This window comes from Emydura macquarii, unplaced genomic scaffold, assembly GCF_026122565.2.
Source record: "Emydura macquarii macquarii isolate MOO-44397 ecotype Brisbane River unplaced genomic scaffold, CSIRO-AGI_Emac_v2 contig_2422, whole genome shotgun sequence".
In the NCBI taxonomy this organism is placed as follows: domain Eukaryota; kingdom Metazoa; phylum Chordata; order Testudines; family Chelidae; genus Emydura; species Emydura macquarii.
Window position 1 is genome coordinate 39,552,843 of NW_027132559.1, and position 26,510 is coordinate 39,579,352.

Sequence of the window (26,510 nt, forward strand, 5' to 3'; positions counted from 1 at the left end):
ACCCAAAAATGTAAGAAGAAGGAAAAAGATTTAAGGAAATAACTTAATACTTATCAGTAAGATAAAAAATTAGCAACCATAATGAAAGGAAGTTTTTGAAAATGGAATTAAATTTACAAAGGGAATACAAATTAAATCCTAAAGATCTGCATATATTTGTACAGTATATGCTAACAGGTTATCTTTAATATGTCATGCTACACATATGTGAGCCCAGTGATCTCTTAAATATATTATTGGAGATGATTTATTTTTGCTTTGCACACGTAGTAAGAATTGTCTATAAAATTAATGGGTGTATTAATTTTTCTCCCAGCCTGTCTCCAGTTTAACAGCTGTGGTCCCTGTGTCAATGCCCAGATTGGCTTCAACTGCAGCTGGTGTAATAAACTCCAAAGGTAAAGAGCCTAGTTTCTTTGGCCTTTTTATACAGCCAAGATCAAAATGTATTTAAAAAAAGTTGGACTTTATATGATCCAGGATCTAGGACTTTTTCTTTAGAGAATTTACTGAGGAAAAAACGGGGATGCTTTTAGCATTGTAATTCACAGCATTGGAAGTAATATTGTTCACCACTTTGAACCTCAGCAGCTCCCATTATCAGCAACACGTCACTACCCCATTTAACTTCAATAAAGAAAGATAGGAAGGAAAGGCCCAAGGGGTAATAGAGCAAGCAAATGTTTCTTGGAATTCCTGTTGAAACCATTATTTCAATATTTTTATCTGAAGTTCTAATTATCTTTGCTTTAAGGTGGCAAACAGAAACCATAATTAAATTCATATTTGCTCCTTTTATGACACCAGAAAGAATCAGAAGGAAATGTCACTGCATGCAGAGGCCAAAAGGCCAGGATGTAAGCATAGCTATAAAAACCTGCTTGTTCTCCAAACAGGAATGAGACTGACACAACCAGGAGTTTTAAAAAAAAAAGTCGTCTCATCATGTTTAGTGAACATCTTGGGTCTCATCATCCCCTCACTGCTGCATTCGTTCTGACGGTCATGTCAGCTGCAGGAACAATTTGTGAGCTACAGAATAGCTGGAGTGTAAAGAACAAAATGGTAACTCTGTCAGAGATCGTGGCTTTTTCAAAAAGTTCTCATTTGCTGACCTTGGTAGCTGGAATTTACTTAACAGCAGGTGAGTTATGTAAAATACAATGTAGTTATGGATGTGAATTATTGGTGTTTTACTTTTCAACCCTATAGATTAAGTACAGAAATCTTATTTATAAAGTGTATGAATAATGAAAGGAGAAAAGGCTATTAGCATTTTAGAAGTTTGCAGTTATTTAACAGGGTGCTGAAAGACTGACAAATAGTTGATGAAGCTGGTATGGAATAAAGAATTTCTGGTTGTTTATATTCATGTTTTCCTGAGCTGTTTCTCTGGATGTAGGTTTGTATCAAAGCTTGTTCCAAATCAGCTTTGTCCACTTATTTTGCAAGAAAGCCCTGATAGGCTATTTTATCTAAATCAGATCATAACACACAGCATGACAAATTTACACAATAAAAATATCCACCTGTAGCAGGTTATTTCAGGGAGAGGCTAACAGATGAGCAGAATTTACAAGTATGCCCTTGTTGCTTGGTGTCAAGTTTAGACTTAGGATTCTTCCTGCTCCCACTGAAGTTGGCAGCAAACACCAAATATGCATTGACTTTAGTAGGAGTGAGATCTGATGCTTTGGGGCCAGTCTTGCAGTCCTTGCTCAGGTGAAATGCCCATGGTAGTGAGTGGGAGTTTCATCTGTGGAAACAGCAAGGATTGGTCCCTCTGTGAAAGTAAAACACCAAAAGCTCCCAGCCTTTCTTGTGCAGTTTCTGAAGCATTATGCTGAGCTACCAGAACAGCAGAACTGCTGCAAAAAAGGCTTGATAAATCAATTCAGCCACTCATCAGTGGCAAGTGGTGAATATGGGGTCCTGAGACCTCGATTTCTCAAGTTTTCATGAAAGAGATTCTTGTCCTTCTGGTAGTGAAGCTCACCTTCTATCAAGTATGTAAACCTGCACTATATTGTTTTCTGTAAATAGACAACTCCAGTCCTGTTACAGTGCTCATGGCTTTTACAGCCAGTTGCATAGTAAAATGAACAACACTCGCAGATTTGCTGCTGCTACTCAGAGCCTTTTGGGTGGGAGTGAAGCTGTCAGTCATTTCATGCTACTTGTGCTTGGGAAATCTCTCAGCAGCAGCAGAGGCACGATCTGGAGTTATTCACGAGAAGGGTCCAAAAAAAGGACTAAGGTTATGTCTACACACAGAAATTGCACTAGTTTAAATACAACTGATTTAAAAACTGGTTATATATTTAGTTTGTGCCTATAAAATTACTGATAATAAGGCAGACTCAAACCACCAGAGGATCATCCACCCAGGATTTTGCACTTGTTTAACTAAATTCATTTTAAACTGATTTTTGTTAAACTGATGTATGTATGGGCCAAGTCTAAGAGAGGGGAAGAGTAAGAGAAACCTCTTTGCTCTCTCCACTTCTGTTGCTGTCAGGAGGCTTGGGGAAGAATAGAGCAGTGGAGACATCTACCTTGGCAGCAGCTAGGAGGTTCTGCGAGAGGAGAAGAGACAAGAAGCTCCTCCCTTTCATTAGCTACAAGGGAGGTGGGGCTTCAAATTTATCCGACGTGTACTACCCAAAGGCTGGTTCAAAAGATGGATAGCAGATTCTCCACTGCTGTGCACCTCATGCAGTCATTTACTTGGGAGTGGAGCACTGTCAGATCAAAATGGTGGCAATGTTTTACACTCACTTTGCACTGCAGAGTCATACATGGAATTGCCAGGCAGGATCAAGGAACAACACCCTGGTGGAAACCGCAACACTAGAGCCCTGCATGGGACTATTTTTTTAATTCCACTCCTGTCCTGCAATACCCACTCCCACCTGCCTCCACATTGGTATCCCATTCCCACCTGCAAAAACCTTAGATCCCGAAAAAACTCTCGAGAGACAGATTCCCCCATGCTACTAAAAAAAAATGACAAAAACCCATGTCAATTAATATATATAAAAACAGAATTCAGACTCCATTTTTACCACTAAAAAAATAAAACAAATTTAGCACTACATCTAGGACTATGTAAAAAAATACTTTAACTCCTGTTATAAAAGACATCAAATTTCTTTCTATCCCTCACTTTAATTTAAGTATTAAAGTTTTAAAATGTTTTCCCTCAAATTACTGCAGTCTGTTTTTTTGTTCACCCAATCCCGCCAGCAACAAAGTACATTTTACCCACTCCCGTTATTATGGCAGCACATCCTATGGGACCCACAGGATCCCAGTCCTACTGCAGGGCTTGAGCTTACATAGAGACCTGAAGAAGAGGTCCAATAAAAGATATTACCTCACCCAATTCCAAAATAGGTAGTTCTGGATAACTATGAAGCATAAAATGTCCATGGTGTGCAGCATGCAATGTGGCTGAACGGTAGCAGAGATTTAATGCAATGTATAATAGTAATTAGGAAGCACCTTATATTGTATCAATCCTGTTATGCCAGTTCCACTCTCAACTTGCAAAATGTTCCCTCTTTCCCAACAGCTTGGATTGCTTTATGAAAAATTTTAGTCCAATGATTCTCTTATGTTATCCAACCATTCTTCAAAGATGTGAGAACTACACTACATTGTCCAAAGGATGATTATTTTTATAAATTACAGTCATTGCCTCCTTGCCTTGATACTGTGAAAAGACTGAATTCATTTTCAGATTCTAGTTTGCCTTGCAGGGAAAGGGAGTTTGGACCGTCGTAAATAAACGTAAGGTATTCTCCCCACATCCACTGTTTGGTAAACTATTGATGTATTTTATAACCTGTTTGGCAACTATATTTTGTGCTTCTTGACAGCAGTAAAATCCTCCAAATCATGAGCTTCAGTTCCAGCAAGTATTTGTATTCTTTAGAAGCCAAAATTAGCTTTGGTAAAAGTATTTCACTGTGGTGTGTGCCAAAGGTATGCGCAGTGAATTCAGATAGCTGAATTTCCTGGTAAAAAAATTGCTAAGGGTAGATTACTGTGAATGGCTTCATCCCAAGTGCTCCATTTTTTCTGTGAACCATTGTGTTTCATAGAATGTAATATAGCCCTATAGTTTTATCTCCTGTTGGGATAAATATTGTACCTCTGCAGTGGAGCAGAATCCATTTGGGAAATCAGAGATAAAATGCCACATTAACTATTAACACAGGCATTTTGAAAGTGCTTAAGAATACAAATTAATATTTACAGTTAATTTTGGAGTGAGTACTTACAGAATGTTTTCAAGTACTCAGAAGAAGGCACTTCAGAGACTACAAGACAAGCCCCTCCACAATAATCAAAATAGAAAGAATTTTGGTGGTAATGGATCTGAGCTGTAAAGTAGATAATGGCCCTAAAAGCTGTTTTAACAGATTTAGCCAAGAAACAGGACAGGAAAGAACAGAATTTCCTTCCTTACACTCAAAAACCTATAGTGTAAGGTAATTAACATCTACTGTACCCTGAACACATCATTGAACTTGAGCATTGGGAGGTCCGGAAGTTGTCAAAGGAGGAGGGAAGCAGGGTATTTATTGTCCAGGGATCAGAATGTGATTAAACAAGATCCGCAAGGAGTTTCAACAGCCATTGCAACAGCCTTTTAGAGAAGCAAAAGAAGCTGGGGCAAAAAGCAGATAGTCTAAAGTGAGATTTCTTAAAGCATGTAAGCTAACAAACAAATACCAAACAAACATCTCTTCAGTATAGAGTAAAACTCTATCACACTCCCACAGTCCTTTTTTCTTGAGGATTTGAGATAGCATTTCTCAAAAGTTACATTACCACTAGACACCACATTCGGTATTTTTTGTCTCCCATGCACAGTACAATACAATTAAAATTGTATATTGTGTCATTCATATGACCAAGCACAGTTGTTACAACAATAAAAACATTCAAAGGTTTTGTCTATCCAGAAGAAATTCACTAACACATCTATTCTGGAATAACTATTCCAGTATAATTTAACTATTCCTGAATAGATCTCCTGCATGGACACACTATTCTGGAATAAAATTATTTCACTTTTTTCAGCAGAATAGAGTGTCCACACGGGGAAGTATTCTAAAATAGCTATTGCAAAATAGCTTAGTCAACAAAAGCTATGCTGGTAACTTTCCCTGTGTAGATAAGCCCTAAGAGTGTGAAAACATGAGGCAAGGGTGGATAATAATTAACTCCAGTGTGGAGTGCTTGCTGACAGCTCCCAAATTGTACACTGTGGGGAAAAATGGGGTATGAACTGAATTTTTGAGATGGGATGTGAGTGAAGAGGTTGTAGCCTGTTCTCAGTAGCTGGTCTGGCATCAGCAAAAGATCAGCTTTCACTAAGGTGATCAGAGGAAGAGGGTGAGGAATAACACCCAGTGCTGTTTTTGAAGGGAGCTGCATATTTCCTATAGAATAGTTACATTTAGTGCTTTACATCCATATATCTAAATGTGTTTTACAAAGGTGCATATACATATTTATCCCCATTATACAAATTAGGAAATATAAGTACAGAAAAGTAAAGAATTATTTTTTCAGTAGCATCCCCTAACTCGGGGACCCTCAGCCAGTTTTTGAGACTCTGAGCAGCCAGGGAGACCCAGAAACGAGCTGCTTAATAGAAATATCCAAAGCACAAAACCTGGTAGTAATAGGGGATTTCAACTACCCAGCGATCTGTTGGAAAAGTAATACAGCAAAATACAAAATTTCCTGGAATGTTTGGGGGACTGATTTTTGTTTCAGAAAGTGGAGGAAGAAACCTGGTGGGAGCCATTTTAGACTGGATTCTAACCAACAGGGAGGAATTGGTGGTGAATCTGATGATGGTGGAAGGCAATGTATGTGAAAGTGATCATGAAATGATAGATTACATGATTCTAAGAAAAGCAAGGAGAGAGAGCAGCAGAATAAGGACAATGGAATTCAGAAAAGAAAACTATAACAAACTCAGAAAACTGATAGGTAAGGTCCCATTAGAAGAAAATCTAAAAGAAAAAGGAATTCAGTAGAGCTGACAGTTTGTCTTGGAGACAGTATTAAAGGCACAACTGAAAACTATCCTGATGCGAAGGAAAGATTGGAAGAATAGGAAGAGGACAATATGGCTCCATGAGGAGCTCTTTAATGACCTGAAAACTCTAAAAGGAATCCTACAAAAAGAAGCATGGAGGAATTGTAAGGAGGAGTACAAAAGAATAGCACAAGCATGTAGGGACTAAATCAGAAAGACTAAAGCACAAAATGAGTTACCTCTAGCAAGGGATATAAAAGGCAATAAGAAGAGGTTGTTGAATACATTACAAGCAAGAGAAAGATGATGGAAAGTGTAAGCAGGGAAGGAGAGCTAAAAATGGATGACATCAAGAATGTTGGATATTTAATGCCTATTTTGCTTCAGTCTTCACTAAAAGGGTTAATTGTGACCAGATATTCAACTCAATATTATCAATAAGGGGGAAGGAATACAACCCAAATTAGGGAAAGAACAGGTTAAAGAATATTTAGCTAAATGAGATGTATTCAAGTCGACAGGGCCTGATGAAATGTATCTTAAATTATCTTGAAATTGTACTTAACTATCCAGAGCAATCTCAGATCCATTAGCAGTTATCTTAAAGAACACCTGGACGATGGGTGAGGTCCCAGATGAGTGGAGAAGGGCAAACATTGTTACTATCTTTAAAAAGGGGAACAAAGAGGACCCCAGTAATTATGGACTAGTCAGTGTAACTTTGATACCTGGAAAGATACTGGAACAATTTGTAAGCACTAGAGGAGTCTGAGGAATACACAGCATGGATTTGTCAAGAACATATCATGCCAAACTCAGTTAATTCCCTCTTTGACAGGGTTACTCACCTAATGGGTAGGGGAAAGCAGTACATCTGATATATATTGATTTTAGTAAGGCTTTGGACACAGTCCCACATGACATAAGCAAACTAGGGAAAGGTGGTCTAGATGAAATTACTATAAGGGGGGTGCGCAACTGGTTGGAAGACTGTACTCAAAGAGAAATTATCAATGGTTCATTGTCAAACTGAGAAGGCGTATCTAGGGGGTCTCTCAAGGGTCAGTCCTGCATCTGGTACTATTCAATGTCTTCATTAGTGACTTGAATAATGGAGTGGAGCTTATGCTTATAAAATTTGTAGAGGACATCACGCTGGGAGGGGTTGCAAACATTTTGGAAGATAGGATTAGAATTCAAAAGGACCTTGACAAATTGGAGAGTTGGTCTGTATTCAACAAAATGAAGTTCAGTAAAGACAAGTGCAAAATATGTCACTTAGGCTTGGTCTACACTACCATCTTATGTTTGTATAATGATGAGGTAGTTATAGCACCATCTGCACCAGGGGTTAGGTCGGTATGTCGGTGGAAGGGCTTCGGCCATCAACATAGCTACTGCCTCTCAGGGAGGTAGAATACCTACATTGATGGGAGAAGATCTCTCATTGGCATAGGTAGCATAGGTAGCATCTTCACTAAGCGCTACAGCAGCACAAGCTGGGTCTCTGCAGCTCTCTAAATGTAGATAAGCCCTTAGGAAGGAAAAATCAAATGCACATCTACGTAATGAGTAGTTACTGGCTAACTGTTACTACTGCTGAAAAGAATTGCAGACTACAGTGGATCACAAATTGAATATTAGTCAACTGTGCAGTTGTGAAAAAAGCTAATGTCATTCTGGGGTGTATTAACAGGAGTGTTATACGTAAGGATGCAATTGTCCCTCTCTACTTGGCACCGATGAGGCCTCGACTGGAGTCCTGTGTCCAATTCTGGGTGCCACACTTTAGAAAAGATGTGGACAAACTGGAGATAGGCCAGAGGTGAACAACAAAAATGATAAAAGCTATAGAAAACCTGACTTGTGAGGAAAAGTTAAAAAAAATTCGACGTTTAGTTTTGAGAAAAGAAGAATGAGGATCACAGTGATCAATTATGGTAAGAGCTGCTATAAAAAGGATGGTGGTCAATTGTTCTCCATGTCCACTGAAGGCAGAATAAGAAGTGATGGATTTAATCTGAAGCAAGGGATATTTAGGGTAGATATTAGGAAAAACGTTCTGACTAGAATAATAGATAAATTGTGAAATAGGCTTCCAAGGGAGGTTATGGAATCCCCATCCTTGGAGATTTTAAGAACAAGTTGGACAAACACCGATCACGGATAGTCACCTGTAAGGAACTCAGTCTTGCCTCAGTGCAGGGGGCTGGACTTGTAGCCATCTCTAGATCCCATCCAGTCCAACATCTATGATTCTATAAGTGTGAGCATGAGCTGGAGCAAGTGATGCTGAATGTCTGAATGTGTTTGGCAGGGCCTGACCAAATACATCCTAGAATACTTAGAGGGACTGGCTGAGCCATTAGTGACTATCTTTGAGAACTCATGGTGGATAGGAGATATTGCATGTACAGGAAAAGATCAAATATAGTACCGATCTATAAAAAGGGGAATAAAGACAACCCAGTGAATTATAGACCAGTCAGCTTAATTTTGGTACCTGGAAAGATAACGGAGCAAATAATCAATAAATAATTTTGTAAGCATCTAGAAGATAGTAAATTGATAAGTAACAGTCAACAACAGCAAGACAAATCATGTCAAACCAACCTAATATCTTTCTTTGACAAAGTAACAAGCCTTGTAGGTAGGGGAGAAGCAGTAGATATGATATATCTCAACGTTAGTAAGACTTTTCATATTCTTGCACATGACCTTAGAAGCAAACTAGGAAAATATAGCCTAGATGAACATCCTATAATATGGGTGCACAACTGGTTGGAAAAGCATACTCACAATCAAGCTGGAAGGGCATATTGAATGAGGTCCCATAGGGATCTGTCCTGGGTTCGGTTCTAGTCAATATCTTCATAAACGATTGGGATAATGTCATAGAGAGTAGACTTATAAAGTTTGTAGCTGAGACCAAGCTGGGAGGGATTGCAAGCACATTGAAGGACAGGATTAAAATTCAAAGTGATCTTGACAAACAGGAAATTATATGAAATATATAGGATGAAACTCAATAAGGACAAAAGCAAAGTAATACTCTTAGGAAGGTATAATCAATTGCACAAATACAAAATTGGATGACTGCCTAAGAAGGAGTACTGCAGAACTGGATCTGGGGGTATAGTGGATCACAACCTAGATATGAGTCAACAACATAATACTGTTGCAGAAAAAGCAAACACCACTCTGGGATGCATTAGGAGAAATGTTGTAACCAGGAGGCAAGAGGTAATTTTTCCATTCTACTCAGAACTGATAAAGCCTCAGTGCTGTGTCCAGTTCTGGGTACCACATTTCCAGAAAGATGAGGCAAAAATAGAGGAAGTCCAGAAGAGAGCAACACAAATGATTAAAACGTCTAGAAAACATGACCTACAACAAAATATTGAAATAATGGGTTTGTTTTTCTGGAGAAGAGACGACTGGGGCAGAGGTCATGGTAAGAGTCTTCATAAAAGGTTGTTATAAATACGAGGCCAATAAATTGTTATCCACTGAGAACAGGAGAAGTAGTAATGGGCTTAAATTGCAGCAAGGCAGTTTGTGTTGGACATTAGGAAAAATTTGCTAACTGTAGGGGTAGTTAAGCACTGGAACAAATTGTCTAGGAAGGTTGTGGAACATCTGTCATGGGAAGTTTTTAAGAACAGGTTAGACAAACACCTGTCAAAGATGCTCTAGATCAGTGGTTCTCAACCGGTGGTACACGTACTACCGGTGGTACTTCGAAGAAGGCTGGGTGGTATGCGAGCCGTACCGCGCCGCCAAATCCGCCACCGAAAGTTTCCCCCCCACACTGCCACGAAACCCCGCCGCCGCCAAAAGTCCTCCCCACCTCCGCGAAACCCTGCCACCAAAAAGGGGCAAACGGCGGCAGGGTTTCGGCGGAGGGCATTGTTCCCCCCATGTAACCCTGCCACCACCAAAGTCCCCCCCTGCCGCCGCCGCGAAACCTCGCCGCCGCCGAAAGTCCCCCCCTCTTTTTTTCCCGAGTGGTACTTGGGGAAAAAAAGGTTGAGAACCGCTGCTCTAGATAATACTTTGTCCTGCATCAGTGCAGGGGTCTAGACTAGATGACTTGTCAAGGTCCCTTCCACTCCTACATTTCTATAATTCTATGTCCCCAACACCCATTGAACTCATTTGGAGTTAGGGATGCTGACCAGCTCTCTGAAGGCGCCCAACATCTTGCAGTTCGTGATATCAAACTTTTAGTACAGACTCTCTAAATCCTGCTGTAGGGACTGTGGTGTGGGTGGTCATGCCAATGGTTAGAGTCAGGAGCCAGGAACCAGAGCTGGGGTCAGAATCAGGTGCCAAGCCAAAGGTCAGCGCCGAGACAGAGTCAGGAGCAGGGTGTAGGAGAAGGCACCTGGAGCGAGGCCGGAAAGTGGGAGCTGGGAACAGGTGGGGGTCTGGGATAAGGAGGGCAGCAACCAAGAACAGGCAGGGAGGCAGGCAAGTAGGCAGGGTCCATAGCAGCAGCCAGTCAAGGTAATCACGTATTTTCTCAGACAATTTCTTGTGCTTCTCCCTGTTTTAGTAGTGCATCCCAGCCAATTGGTGAGACTGGACATCTCCCCTAATCAAGAACTTAGTGCAGAGGCTCTTTGTGAGCTAGAGCTTCCCTAGCCCTTTTCTCCATGGGTTTGGATGAAGTACTGGGTGGTGACCATGGTCTGATCCCTGCCTGGGGACCCACAGACCTGGCTTTGAGGCCCTTCATCTCTCACACCCTCCTCCAAGGACCTAAGAGAGAGAAACCCTCCTTCCCCACAGAGCTGCCCCTTCTGACATTCCTCTACTCTTGCTTTGGTCTCCTGCTTCAGTCATATGTGTTACCTAGCAAAACCATGGCCTTGGAAATGTGTGTTTCCTAGTTCTCTTCTTACTATTGAAAATGTATTAAAATAAGTACTGCTGGTAGTAAAAAGTGATACAGTTACCCATTTATGGATGATCTTCCTCCATTTTATATTTTAGAAAAGTATTTCTCATGGAACCGCTGGCTTCTCCTTTTGTTTGCTTTTTTTTAGTGTGTGGGTGGTGATTGCACTGTATTCCTCAGACTCTTTTTGGTCAGCCAACCCACCCCAATTAGGGTTTTACTTTTCATAGATTCATAGGTTTTAAGGCCAGAAGGAACCATCATCTAATCTGATCTCCTGTATATACACAAGCCATAGAATTTCATCATGACTGAAGCAGAGCTTCCAGAAAGGCATCCGGTCTTGGTTTGAAGACTTCAAGAGATGGAAAATCCATCCATATTTTAAAGGCCCAGCACTTTTTTTTTTAAAACGTGTCAAGTATGATAGCTATTTTTTATTGTCAAGAAATGAGCCATAGATAAAGTGTCATGTCCTTCTGCTGCACAAGAGGCAAAGTGAACCTGTGCAGAAATAGAGGCCACTGTTGTCTGTGCAGTAGTAACTACTTGTGCCTGAAACATGGATTCTCTGCTTCAGATTACCTCTGATTTTCCAGTCTGCAGGAATTGGTAGAATTAATTAGATTTAATCAAGGGCTTCTGTAAATGTCCTGTGCCAAGCTGTTACAGGTATATAGTGTCTGACTGAAGTGTCATTTTTGAGGAAGTTGTGAACATTTTTAATGGGTAACTTTGTCATTAAATTATATGTGCAATTTCTATAGCTCGCTCACACTAATGAAATAATGAAGTCTCTGGGAAATAATTAAAGTTAATTGCCCAAAAAAGAAATTGTGTTTGTTAAATTTAAAAACAGTAGGCACTAAATAAGTAGGGAAAGTATTAAACTTAAGACCAACAAAAAAAGAAATAGCTGCCAAAAAATAAAAATAAATAAAGTTCTGTGTAGATTCACATTCGGGTACGGTGGATATTGATGTTTTTGGTGAACATTAGGAAAGCCTTTGATTACAGCACTACTGATAATTCAGTGGTCTTAAAAATAAAAGTAGACCACATGGCATTCAATCAAGCATTACTTGCACACCCAAAACTGAGGTTCTGCCTATCACAGATACATATATGACTCCCATTAACATAGAATCAAAGTGCCTCACAATCTGTAATATACTTAGCCTCATAATACCTTTTGAAGTAGGGAAATATTATTGTCCCCTGTAGCAAGTTTGCACTGACCCCCCTGCAGCTCAGGTCCTCTGCCCCACAAACCACACAAAAATCACAGCTTTGTGCTCCCACTAGTGCTCTTTATTTACAGGCTTTTTTCTTCCACCAACTATTTACCAGTGCAGTCCAGGCTCACGGGCCAAACAGTCTCAGCCCCTCACTCAGGGCAGCTCCCCACCAACTGAACCTTCTCCATCCCAGGCTGACAGCTTCCTCCAGCTATAAGTCTCTGGTAACCCCCTGCCCCATAGTTCCTTCCTGTGAGCCTTTATAAGGCTGTCTAATGAGCGTAACAGCTTCTCCTTGTTAGCCTAGTCCCCGCAGGCTCTCTCAGCTGGCTCCACTCCACATTTGATTAGGATTCCTGGGGCAGAGGGCTGGCTTAGCCTTCAGTTCTCAGCCAGCGCCTTGTCCCATCCCCATTTTACTAATGGGGAAATGGGGCATGGAGAGGTTAAGTGACTTGCCCAGGGTCATACAGGAAGTCTCTAGCAGAGCAAGGAATTGACCTTGGGTTTCACAACTCACATGCTAACCTCTGGACCATCTTTCAGAAGGTGTTTGATGTGTGTACAAGGAATGCTAGATTGGGCCTCTTGGGCACCATTTCAGGAAAGCATTCCCTATTCAGATTGGGTGCCTAACCACACACTTTTGCTTAATGTTAAGAGCATTTTAAATTGTGTTTCTGAATCTTCATGGACTTAAGCATGTGCCTGAGTGCTTTCATAAATCTGGGCCCATACTGATGAGAAGTAGGAGAAAATGTGGTTTTTGACAGAATTCCCTCTAATGTTTAAATGTATATACTAGTAATGGCACCTGTTACACAAACTATGAAGCTATGATCATTGTGGTTTACATGATGTACCCAGTACAAAGTCAAAAGACAGAAAGGTTTCTGGGAAGGCAGCAGTAATGTCATTTAAAGTCTTGATATTTCCAAGTTTTCTTTATGACAGTCACAGCTTCTATGTAAACAGATACATTATTTTGTATTTCAGGCTGATTAACTGGAAGGGGTAAAAAGCAAGTTGGGGAACTTTCTCTTCTCAAGAAAATGTTTTTAAACTGAAATATTATTTTTGTAGAGTACCCTTACAGTAGCTCCATGTTGATACACAAAATGGTACCTCATTGCTCTACATTTAGATCTCTGGGCAAGCCTGAAATGTTCTTATTTGTTTTTTCTTCTTTTCAGTAGCAGTTTGAAATATATTTAATTTAATTTTAAATCTGGTGTGGATCTGAAAATCTCCAAAATTCAGGGTTTTGGGGAGGAGTTTGTTTTGATTTAGGCCTAGCTGTACCATCAATATTTTCATTTTAGCTTTGGGGGCCAGGTACTGTCATACAAATAATAATCAGATGTGACCATGTTGCCTGTTCATCCCACCCCCATCAAAAAATTAAAAGAACAGAACAGGGAGAGATATGATATACTGATTTTATAAAGACACTGAATTAGAAGAGAGTCATTTAAATGGCCCCCAAATAACATTAAAAGCCACTTTTTCAAAAGAGATCTGAACCAAAATTTCCAAGTGCTCAGTACCCCAGGGTTACCATGTTTCAGGTTCCCAAAAAGAGGACACAGCTGGGGGGGGAGCACAGTTCGAGGGTGCTGGAGGGATATGTGTATGGGGGGGTATTTGGAGGTGCTGGAGGGGGTACCTGGGTGTTCTGGAGAGGTGTGTGTTTGGGGAATATTTGGAGTGTTGGGGGGGGGGTACCTGAAGGGTGCTGGAGGGATGTCTGGTTACTGGGAGGTATTTCTAGGGTGCTGGAGGAATACCTGGCGGGGAGGGGGTACCTGGGGCTCACTCTTGAGGTTGGGGGGGCGGTGTTGCTCCCTGTCACAGTGGGCAGCTGTTGCAAACCATGGGATGCAGTGCCAGCCATCAGTCAGCACCTCTCTGCAGGCCTCTCTCCCTCCCCAGGGTGGGAGCCAGAGCCTGGGTGGAAGGGACCCAGCAGCTGTGAGGGATGAGTCAAATACAGGGAAGGGAAGCAGACCAATTGGGATTATTTTTGAGCTGCAACATCTGCTCCACAAAAATCCCAGACATCGCCTCTTATTTGAAAAATCCGCCGGGATAGAGGATCAAAAAAAGGAAAACCCAGATGTACAGTAACCCTAGAGTACCCACAATCAGGGTCAGGCTCACAAAAGCGTTCAGTGAACACTCAGGAGCTCACATTGTGACATGCATTATACTAAACACTTTGTAAATCTGGCCCTAACCATGTATGCTTGAAAATCGTGGCCTTTGTGTGGTAGTTGTGGTGTTCATTCAGACTTCATAGATCTATCTTTGGGAGCATTGAGATGCTGGGAGATTTTCATCTTACAGAGCCTCATGTAATTTACCATTCAGATAATTAAATCTAAATTACCAGGGCTCCTTTTTAAATACTTTGTAACTTGGTGGAGGTTTTTTTTCTTATTATTTTGCCGTGTGCATGTTTAATATTTAGAATCAGAATTAAATGTGGGGGATGTTGATTCATAGTCAGAATATTTTTCCCCAGATCAATTTTAAGTGAAAGCTATGGGTAGGTATAATAAAATCTGGTACAACATCTGATCCCCTGAGTTACAAAGAAAGAGAATGAAAAATTTGTACCGATTAAGTTAACCACCAGAGGGAGCATACATAAGCCAATGAATGTAGTCGATTTGTATAATGAGAAGGAAAATCTAATTTGAAATGTTTCATAAGGGCTAGAGATTTCAAACAATGTGTGTTTCCTAAAGTGTAGTGTGTTCTAGCAGCATGCAGAGCTTTATGAAAGTCAGACCCAATTTGCTGATCGTTTTCCTGCTCCAGGCAAAGAAAAGTAGGGGGAAATAGTCTAGATTCTGTCTCTCTCTATAATTAGCATTCCAGTTATAGTGTTTCTTTTGTGAGTGGTGCTAGAGTGGCTTTATATGAAAAACAAACAAGCAGAGTTCTAACATCCTGGTCTAACATGGCAGTCTATTGAATCCGCTCAAATTCATCCCTGTGATAAACTGAAGGTAATGTTAATGCTATTTTTCCAACTTGGGGCCAGTTGCTGCCCAAATTATACCACAATCACACTGAAATTCATTATGTGTGCATATGAGGTAAGAATCTGGCCCTTCAGCAGAGAAAGTGCTTTGATTTTAACCCAGTGCTTTGTTTTCTTCTATTTTAAAGATCATCTTATGATACAGAAGAGTCTTTTTAATCAAGTGCAGCAAAGGTGTCAGGAATAATAAGTTTTGTATGGGGAAATGTGTCAGCCCCAGATATGCAGCGGATAAGTAGAACTATATTTTACGGAGCAGAAAATTGCTCCACTCCCAACTTCTTCAATTCCCTTCCACACTGCTTTTTCTTAATATGACAAGCTAATCTGAATGCATGAACTGCATGAAACTAAGGAAATTAGCATTCAATAATTGAAAATTTTGTATGCATGGCAAACCTGATGAAGTAAAGCAAGAAAAGAAATCAGCACAGGACAGTTTAATGAACAAAGCATTTCCTCAAATTGTGGTCAACTTAGTGATGTTTGGGATGTGATAAAAGGGGCCTTGTAAGATCTTAGAAATAGGTCTTCCCTAATGGGATGACAATGTAGCTTGAGTGAAGTTAAAGGCTTGCGTTTACTACTATCATTGCTGTATATATAGATATATATATATATATAATCATGAGCCCATAAAGCATTTATATTGAAAATTAGCCTCTAGCCAAATGAGTGAGACTTTCATTGAGATTTATACACTGATAAAGTGCAGATAAATTAAGCAGCCTGTCTAATACATATCATTGTGTAGCTTTTAGTAGCAGCCGGGCTCTGTGAAAACATTGTGGAATTGCTGTGGATTGAATAATGTCAGGTGAAAAGCTGATTTACCAAATTATAGTTTATGTATACCTCATGGCTGGTCCATCCAAAATTATTTGTTCAGGACATACCCTGGCATTTTCGTATAACCGAAGCTCTTTACTTCCCACATATTCCATTACAAAATGTTTCCTTCCTTACACCTCCTACTTCTGCAGTCCCTTCAGGTTCTTCTGCTCACTGATATTCCCTGATGTCCATCTGCTAGGAATGGATATCTAAACAGCTTGCCCTGTTCTGTTAACACTTCAATTTATAGTTTATTCCCATCTAAATTAATTAGTGGGTATGTCCAAGCATCTTGCTCCCAGACAGAAATCTATCCATCTCTTTATGGTATGGTATCACTCAAGAAGCGTCAGCATATGTTATCATCTACTTTCCCTGAAGCTCTAACTCTGCTCAATATTGAAGTAGGTAAGAAATGAAGTCCTGCTGTACTTGATTTTGAGCTTGTCTCCAGACAATTGGCCAAAAGGACAAGGGACGTTCCTCCTCTGCTATCCTAATCTTGTCATAATCTTGCTTTAAAGAATGATTTACTGGGGAAGTGTAACAATAACCAGGGTCAGAGATAAAGAGTCCCAGACAAACCCCACCACAAACATTTCTTAGGCCTTGTCTACACTACAGAGTTTTGTTGACACAAGTTATGCCAGCATACCGCCATCGCTGTAATTAAACTGCTGTTGCATGTCCTCACTATGCTCCTTGTGTCAGTGGGATGCATTCACACTACCAGCTCTTGCATCAACACAGGGAGCAGTGCACTGTGGGTAGCTATCGCACTGTGCAACTGCACACAGGGCGCTTTGGGAAGGGTTTACAATGCCTCATGGGGCAGGCACATCATCACATGATGAAGGTTTCTGAATCCCATCGTTCCATGGGCATCCCACTAGATTGACAGCTGTTTCTCAACTGCCCTGTCAGCCAAATTGACATTGCTGAACATAAACACTAGAAGCCCACAGAATTGTGTGTGGGGGTATGTGTGACAGGGAGTGAGTGTGTGTGTGTGAGAGTGAGAGAGTGTTGGGGCACAGTGAGTGTGTCTGCACGCTGTCTCTAAGTTCAGATAGCAGTCAGAAGCAACCAATCCTGAGGCAGAAGCTGGTGTACAGACACCTGGTGGCCCCCCATACCCCCACCCAAGCTCAGCAGAGACTTGTACACCCGGCAGGAGGGAAGGAAACACCACAACGTCAGCCGCCCCCCCCCCCCCCCCCCCCCCGGCTCTGCATAGCACATCAGGAGTCTCTCCCCCCACAACCCCCAGCAGCAGCCCATACTGCCTGCATGCCTGCCATAGGAAAGCAGGACTGAGTCCCTCGGAGTTGTCCCAGAGCCTCATCTCCCCACAGACTGAGGAGAATGATCCACCCCCTCCCCTGTAGTCCAGGCAGGATTGCATTTGCTGCCCAGAGCCGGCATGTTCATCTGGGCAGTAGCTGTATGAGCTCTCCACGCTGAGCTATTTCAAAACTTCCTGGGGCTTTGAAAGGGGAGGGGTGCATGCCTGTGTCGCTGGAATGCCGGGCAGTGCAGCAGAGTTCAAAACCATGAGCAGAGCAGTCAGGGTGGGCATTGTGGGCCCATGGCTCCTGGAGCCCACACTGATGCTTTGTTGCTCTAAGTTTGTTGCAAAAAGCACTACACCTCTCGTTGAGGTGGTTTTATTTTGTCGCCAAAGCAGGGGAGTTTTGTCAGCCAGGGGAGCATTATAGTGTGTACACCACCACTGTTTTGTCACCACAGCTGATTTTTGTTGACAAAGCTCAGTAGTGTAGAGTAGCCCTTAGCTAAACAGGTCGTGCTTCAAGAGATGGTTTTTAGTTCAGTTCTCCTTTCCTTGCCATTTCCCTTAAAGAATTATAGGGATTTCTTAATAGCCCATTGATTAGATTTCATTATGTTCTCAAAGCTGTTGCAATGGCTTCAGAGTCTTAGATTATTGGAAAATACCTTTTCATTTTCCTTTCAGTTTATCTGAAACCTTCTGTGCTGTCTAGTTCTGCAAGAGAGCTGGACCAAGACGATGGAAGTCACTGCCAGATGAAATAAGAATGGCCATTAGCCGTTGCTACTTTCAGATCATTTTAAAATCCATTCATTTGACTCCTTTCCCAACATAAGTTTCTCAGGTATAACAGGTTCCTCATTTCTGTGTGCTCTATAATATAGGTAAGAGATTTTCAAAGAGACAAAAAGCAGTTAAACATTTAAATCCCATTGACAGTAGGGGATCTGAGTACCTAACTACCATTGTGCCTTTGAAAATGTTGATTTTTGCTGGCTAGGTTAGAAGAGAGATTATAATTCTTGTGTTTAGTTTTCATGGAAGGCCTTCAGATACCACAGTGAAGAAACCCTAGATAAATAGATATCCCAGTTTTTTCCGATAGAAACATCTTTTATGATTCTGTTACACACCAGTAAGATATTATTGCTCGTTTATAATAATAGAACAAAACCATGAAAAACGCCCAGTCTTTGTTGAACTATTTGTATCTGGAACTGCAACTTCTATGCCAGCCATAAATCTTTCAAGTCTCAATACAGTAGACTTGGGACTTAATTCGTGCATTGTTTGTTTATCCTGGGGATGCTAAAGCCATAACAGTGAACATGGCCTTGTTCTATTAAGATGACATGTGCTATTGGATTAAAGAGCCATTTACTGGCAGAACTACAGCATGTTCAGTCATACAGTAGTTTCCACCATCACATATTCTTATGCTTATTTTTGTACATTGATAGCTTGTATCACACCAAAGTTTGGATTCAGGCATGTTCCAGGTTAAAGGGTAGCAGTATCAGGATTTGAAATGATTCCTGCCCCATGCTTCTCAAGCAGAATGATGGTGACTAATAAGGAGTTTTTATGTTGGAGGATGCTATTTCAGTGATTGACAGAGAAGTGGAAGAATGGGGGGAAATATAATTTAATGCAAGTAAGAAATCTGCTTATAAGTAAGCACTACTCTTCTGCAAAAATTCTCCCAATCAATTACTGGCCAAATACATAACCAAAGCATTTCTAATGAATTGAATTTCTTAGTGTAATCCCAGCACAAATCTGTATTGTAAAAGACAGGAAAGTAACTGGTTAGCTTGGTACTCCTCATTTTCTTACCACTAATTATACAATGTTCATATTCAGAAACTCACACAACAATCTGGCTAGCATTTTAGTGTGTAAATTACTTTCTGACTAGATGGGCTGAAATAAAGCAATTGACTGTCCGCATCTTGCAACCCCAGATATCTGTTTAGCCCTGGATAAACTGGTTGGTCACTTTCTTTCTAATTTCTCTTCTGGAAGGACTAACACATTAAATCTGTGCTTTTGAAAATGACTTGAGCATAACTGGAAACGTTGACTCAGCAGTGCCCATATAAATACCTTGTTTAAGGTAGGGGGAATTAATGAAGATGCTGCTTTTTGGCATGAAAGTATTTTAAATGGCATCATGCACTATTTCAGATGCATACTGATTAAGTAAAATATTCATCCTATCTAAAGTATCCTTAGTGTAAACCCAAAGTCTCTACGGCTGTTCATAAAATCAAAAAATCAGAAATGAAGAGCTACTCAGTTCATTTAGTTAGTAAGAACTTGGTTAGTACATTTCCCCCTCTCCCCTCCCACCACTGGAAAATTGTTCTCTACAGCATATATATTTTCTAAGGTTTGTCCAGTCCAGTTTTGGATGTCCCAGGTGATGGGAACTCCAACATTTCCCTTTGGAGGCAATTCCAGTTTAAGGAAATTAAGGGAACTCTGCTCAATATTTGTCCTAAATTTTGTTTGCTTTATTTCACCCCATTGCTTTACTTTTACCCTTTTGTTCCCAGCCCCGAAATACTCTGGTTCTGCTAAACTCCTTCAATATATGCATTATTGTATAACAACAATTAAACCATTTGCTTCTCACCTTCCAGATACCAGAATGAATATTAATGTGTATTTCTAACGAGGAACCAGATGATCCACAACAGTTCTATAAATTATAAGTAATCTGTTTTGCTGACTATTCTTATAATTTGACTTTATGCTTGTTTTCAGAAAAAGAGAGTGAATTAAGCGGGAGAAAAAATAAATACCTTTCTGAACTTAAAGGTGGCATCATCATAGCTCTCTGAGCATAGTCTATCATAGGACATTTCAGCCACTTTTGTTTCATTGTTCCCCGGTTTGATTAATTCTTTGAAACTCTGTAGCAGAGTTCCACATTGTTTTCCTTTGGCTCTGTTTTAATTATCTTCTCCAATTCATCTTCATAAATACATCAGTATGAACATAGATCTTCTAGAATTGTATGGATTATTAACAAGAATAGGGAAGAAAGGATTTCCTATTCCACCAGGCTGCCTAATAAACATTGGCTGTCACAAAGAATGATCATATTGTGTAAGTTGCAACTCTTCCCTCACAGTCCCATCCTCCCATTGACCTCTTAACAACTTTTCCTCCTTGTAGCTGAAGTCTCTGCATTACCTTTTTGAATGAGTTAGGACTTGAGAGGGTAACATAGCATTGTAACTCTGGACTGTTTTAGTGCTATAGGCATCAATCCTCACTGATATTAAGATGCCAAGTATTCTCATTAGTTATTCCCATTACTCCATCAGCATACTTTAGGATGGGTGTGAAAGGGAGTAGACTTTCCAATTTTGAAGGGACTTGGAGTGCTGCAAGGAACAGTTTTTTTTCTCCTTTAACTATCAATTCTTCCTGGTTTTCACTCCATAAAGATGCTGCAGGGAAAAGTTTCTAACCTAATTTCGGGGGGATCCCCTTCGTGTATGCCTATGGTGAAACAACTACAAAGTTAAGCTGAGAGACCAGGATCCTTAACCAAGAGAGCGCTATGCATCCACTAATAGACTATATAATCACTGAGGGCTTTTATTACCAGCATATTACAAAATTAAAGTGTGAATTTATTCCATGTAAAAATAAAGGCCCTTAAAGCACTAGTTTGAAGCAGGCACAGTGTGATCAGGTTTGGGGCAAGTTTTTCCTGTAACTTTATCAATGCTACTCAGCTCTGATTTGCAACACTCCTCCCATCCGAGGCATCTTTAGAGCAAAATCCACCGTTTCTAATGGTTTGTACATTTTTCTTTATCAAATGAAAACTCCTTGGTTTTGCACTTTTGCCTGTTCTAGAATTCAAGTTCTGGGTCGTCGTCCGTCCATCCCTCCCTCCCTCCCCCCAATATACCACAGTACCTGCAGTACTTTGTCCAAGGGACAAAAACTAAATTATTTTAATTTAACTCCTGAGCAGGTCTTTCGCTAGCTATACCATCCCTTCTCTGTGGGTTTGCCTTTTAAGTAGGAAAAAGTTATAGTTAGGAAAATTTTAGTAAAACTGATACTAGAATATTGAGGTCCTTTCTTATAGGGACAATTTAAAAAATCTGGCTGAAAGGAGAAAAAGCTTGCCTTGCCTTGCCTGTCTGTGAGTGAAAACCTTTGATTTATTTTTGTCACAAGCACTGGCATTCATTCCTAGCACTCATGCAAAGCCTCATTCTTCTCTGCTGCAAAAAACACAGGTTTTTCTTTCTGGAAAATAGTCAGAGCAGTGTAAAAGAAAGACCAGCTTCAGTGTTCTAGCTTTACAGCAACCATTGATAGAATATTTGTTTTGTCTTTCACCTCCACTCTCCAGGTTTTTCTTAAAGTAATTTACAGTGAACGTTTCTGCAAAAGAGTTGAATTCTTTCCTTTACAAGTCAGAATGTGTAGAATGATGAGAGTTTCAAATTTGCACACAATAAAGTATAAAAGATACAGGTCCATTTACTTAAAAATGAGAGTGAAGAGCTTATCAGGTATAGCAGATAATGTTATTGGGCCAAGCCCTGCTCACCTTATTCACACAAGTAAATCTTATTTCAGTGAAACCGTTTTGCTTGCATGAATAGAGTAACCAGGATTTAGTTCATAAAACTCAGAAATCAGTTTCTTTGTTTCTGCCTTTACAGAGGGATGGAGTTGGGGATCTGTCAGTCTTAGTTAAATTTTTCAAGGATGATGGAGAAGGACCTAGGTCAGGGTCAGATTAAAGCATATGCAGTTTAGGCACGTACATTGCTCCAGGTCTTGTTATTAAATCTAAGTATGAGCTTTCACTTAAAAAGGAAAAAAAAGTCTGTAGCTGAACTTATGACATGAAGTGAAAACATGCTACAAGTGGAATGGATGCAGCAACATCTGCCTGAGTCTGCAGACAGCCTGGAACGGTAGCTCTAAGAGATGGGAACTATCTCATTCATTTCTATGGTCTGTTTATGCTAAGATCCTGTACAGCCTTGACAGCAACGCCTCAGAAAAGGACTCTGTATGTGGCAAGAGGTGAGGAGTGCCCAGGCCCAGCCCACTTACCAATCCACCCAAGCAGATGCATCCTGGCGATCAGGTTATGTACCTGTGTGGGGGTCCTGTTGCCACAACTTGCTTTCTCCTGGGAGGAGATGGGATCCCTGCTGACACCGTGGCTGTTCCTAAGCAGGGTAGTGGGGAAGGTAGGGTGCCGCTACTCCTGGGAGAGAAAGAGGCCCCCATGTTGCTGACCCAACGTCTCTGGGAGGGTCCTTCTGCCACTACCACTCCATGGGATGGTGACCCCTTGCCTGCGGGCAGGGGAGGTGACAGAGTTATGGAGGGGCCTGTGTCCTGGTATACCTAGGACACCAGATTGCCTTAATTTGGCCTTGAGCTAGGTTGTACATAGATAATGTTGTAATTGGTTATATAAAGGTTAGATTAGTTTATAGCAGCCCTAGAACCAGGTTTAGATTACTTATATCAGTTGGTGTTAAAGAAAGTTTATAATTTTGTAGTTAAGGTATTGGAGACCTGGGCTGTGCTGTAAGCTTCCTGTGTGATATTGACCAAATTACTTAAATCTCTCTTGTGCCTCAATTTCTCATCTGTCAAATGGAGATAAATAGCACTTTCTCCTCCCTATGTATTACCTATTAAGTTTCTGAGCTCTTTGGGGCACAGATTAATTCTTACAAAGTATATGCACAGGGTATAACACAATAGGGCCCCTGTAATGTTTATTGTAATGCAAACAGTAAACAATAATAAATCAAGGGACAAGTAACTCTAGACCATACATTGAATTATTGTGGGGGATGCTTTGGAGACTCTCATGGGACAGAATAGTGTCTGGAAGGCACAGACTGGTTATGGGCAGCCAGCCCGGATTCTATTCGAGAGGCCTCACTTAGCTGATCAGCAGCAGTTCTTTGGGGCTGACTTGGTGAACAAATTGGGGTGTGATGCTGCTGGGGAGTCTGAGGGACTGTGAACACTGAGCACCTTACCTCTCTCCTTGCAGAGCTGCATGCCCACACGTCTGCCTCTGCTCCCAAAGCAGCAGCCCTTTGATCTGAGGCTGGCAAGAAGCCTGCTGTGCTTCTAGCCCTATCTTAGTGAATGGGATTCAGTACTTCCCTTTTCCTGCTTCCAAGGGCACTGAGGGACAGACAAAAAGCATTTTCCTTTCTACTGGCCTGCCAAAGGGCTGTTGGGAGATTATTAGAAATGGGTCATATTAAACATTCAGAGTTGGCTTGACTGCTTGCCATCCAGCCTTCTCCCCAATACTTGCCTGTATTGCTCCCCAAATTCAGGTCCAGCCCGACTGACCAGTTACCCCAGCCGGATGAGAGACCCCAGCACAGCTCTTCTCATTCCCTCAATGTGCCATGGGGAAAAGAGAGTGCACGTGTTGTTCTTCTGCTGCTGATCTTAGTGCTGTCGCTCTTGGAAGCAGCAACCTGTTGTGTATCCAGTTCTGAACTTGCCTCCTGCTAATGACACAGGAAGTTACCTGCATAGGTAGAGGGAAGGGAAAGGGGAAATGGTCAGATGCACCAAAGAGAGCGAAATTGCTACTTAAAAAATAAATAAATAAACCAAGAAACTCAATCACGGTGAGCCTCATTTTTCTTTAAAAAAATAAAAAATCAAATCAGTGAGTGGATGAGCCCACCTGCCCTCTGAAGGAAGCCAGAGTCAAACTTTACTTACAAAGCTATTATATAAAGCTTCTCACTTGCTTTTATTTATTTATTTATTTATTTATCCACAAGATGCTCTGCTGATTGGTGGCGGGGAAAAATAAATGTATTGCTTGAGGAGGCAGTCATCATGGGAGATCTCACTCTGAAATTAAAGGAGCTACATGTAAAAGAGATAAAAGGATTCAGACATGTAAGAAAAGGTGATTGTGAGAAAGTAATTGTCACACTGCAGTTAAGAAGCCAGGGCTACTACATAGATGGTCCTAATAGTGATATTAGGATTCAGGGTCTGATTTCGCACTGCCTTGCACCATGGGAAGTCATTTACACCTGGGTAAAGGGGGTGTGAAGCACTACCAGATGAGAATTCACTGCTGACTTACCCTGGTAATAGAGTACAGCCACTTTGCACTACACTAAGTGAAAGACAGGGGAGATTCAGGCCCTCTGAGGCCAATTTCAGTGCAGCTACTTTCAGAGAATGTTTACTTGTTCTGTTTTCTGCAGATTAATTCTGTTGTACATTCTAGAATCATATTTCCAAATTTCTCATAAATTCCTTTCTGGACCCTTTGTACTCTCACCCCTTCCTTGTTATCTAAGGCAGTGCCTCCATTAGCAATTCTTTATCTGCTTTTCAAAAAGTTTCCACTTTCCCGATGATAATTTACTGTGCAACTTTGTCTTTCTAAGTGACATTTAACATCATAAGAACTACTCTCCGTTTCTTCTTTGATCAGAATTCAGTCTGGTCTCATTTTAGCTACTTTATTACTTTCACTGGAAAGATAATCTACCTTTTCTAGCCCAGTTTTATTCCCAGGCTCTTTCAACCCCAAGAACTCTCTGTGGGGCACCTTTCTTCCTGCTGTCTATTCACATGTTGCTGCAAACTCACAAATATTGGGTCTATACGCTCACCAGCCATCAACCTTTTCTAATGTAAACGAACAGCTCTTTTTTGGAAATGTTCCCATTTTTACACAATTTTGCAGAAATACTTCACGGAACAGATAGCTGAGTTGGGGAGAGGGGTGTTCCCTCAGACATTCTGACTTGTACAACTTGTACAACTGTGGAGCCATCATCGGCCTGCTGCTGATCTGCTGAGACTTCTGCTCCAAGTTTGTGGGAGTCTGCTTATCACTAGCTTTGCATCATAAACTCTGAGGTGTTTCTAAAGATTTACTTGCAAATGAAAGTATGTATTCAACATTGCAGACCTGGCTGTGACTAATCAATAATTAATTATGTTTCATTAGTCATGTATATTTAATTTTTGCACAAATGCTAAAATTACACAGTCTACTGTCAATGGTTTAGGCTCCTCTTAGCTGCTCAGCAGCAGTGCAAAGAGCAGCCACGTAGGAGCAAATCTGAGTTCACACTTCCCCTTCCCAACACTAAAAAGGGCATCCTATCGTGGAGAGATCTGTGGAGACTCCAGTAATGGGATCTAGTTAAGCAGCGGGTTTAGACATGGGACCACTCATATGCTTAAAGTGAAGCATGGGCTTAACTACTATGTACAGAATCTGGGCCATGGGGCACAGCCTATTTTATATCATAGTAATTTGCAGTGACACTGAAGTGAATTCCATATACCTTTATCCAGCTCTGGACTTGAGAGAAGGCAAGTGGAAAACAACAAGAGCAGGAAAATGCAATCTCTTTCCACCCTAAGCAGCCTGAGAAGAAAGTGATATTAAGAGAATGGAAAGACCAAGGCAGAGGCTGTCCTTGGGGGGGAATGGAGGAAAAGTCAGGGTGAGCATAAAGATAACATTTATATATATATATTATCCCTTTGAGTGTTTGTTTCTTACAAACATCACATGCTGAGGGAGTGGTCTCCAAAAGCAAGTTACTGCATTAAGATTACTCAACTCAAGTGAAATTAAATGGGCTTAAATTAGTCTGTATTAGGGGTTTGCCCCACGGTGACTAGATAGATTGTTAACTTTACCAGTGTAAGGATTCTGGTGTAGCACGTCACAATTACAATGCTTACTGCCAAGGCTGCCAGTATTTTCACTGACACTTTCTCTCTCATCCTAGTCTCAGACTGCATTTTAAATGGCTCTAATTCATTTAATAATTTAAAACAGTTCAGTTGTATTTTCCCTGAACAATAGGGTGGTGTGTGTTTGTTTGTTTGGTTTTTTTGCCTGCCTACTCTTCTAATTAATACCCTGATTCAACTTTTATTCAGAGGAATAGGTAAATGTTTTAACTGAGCTGAATCAATATCAATATATAATATAGTGATGAAACTGGTTCAAAACCTTTGTTGCTGTAGTGTGAATGTTCTATGTTACTGGGTTACTATTGGTGTGGAAGGCAAATTTCATGAAAAGGGTTGAATCTCCATCTTTGTCGGGT

At 40.8% G+C, this 26,510-nt stretch overlaps 1 protein-coding gene across 3 annotated transcripts in view; it reads left to right on the top strand.

Moving 5' to 3' along the window:
* The window catches only part of PLXDC2 (plexin domain containing 2), a 350,669-nt gene that overhangs the window by 281,876 nt on the left and 42,283 nt on the right, over positions 1 to 26,510 (top strand). For all 3 annotated transcript variants that reach the window (XM_067562334.1, XM_067562335.1, XM_067562336.1), the window contains one exon: positions 317 to 398. In XM_067562334.1, the coding sequence (XP_067418435.1) occupies positions 317 to 398 (82 nt within the window). The remainder of the gene's footprint in view (positions 1 to 316; positions 399 to 26,510) is intronic.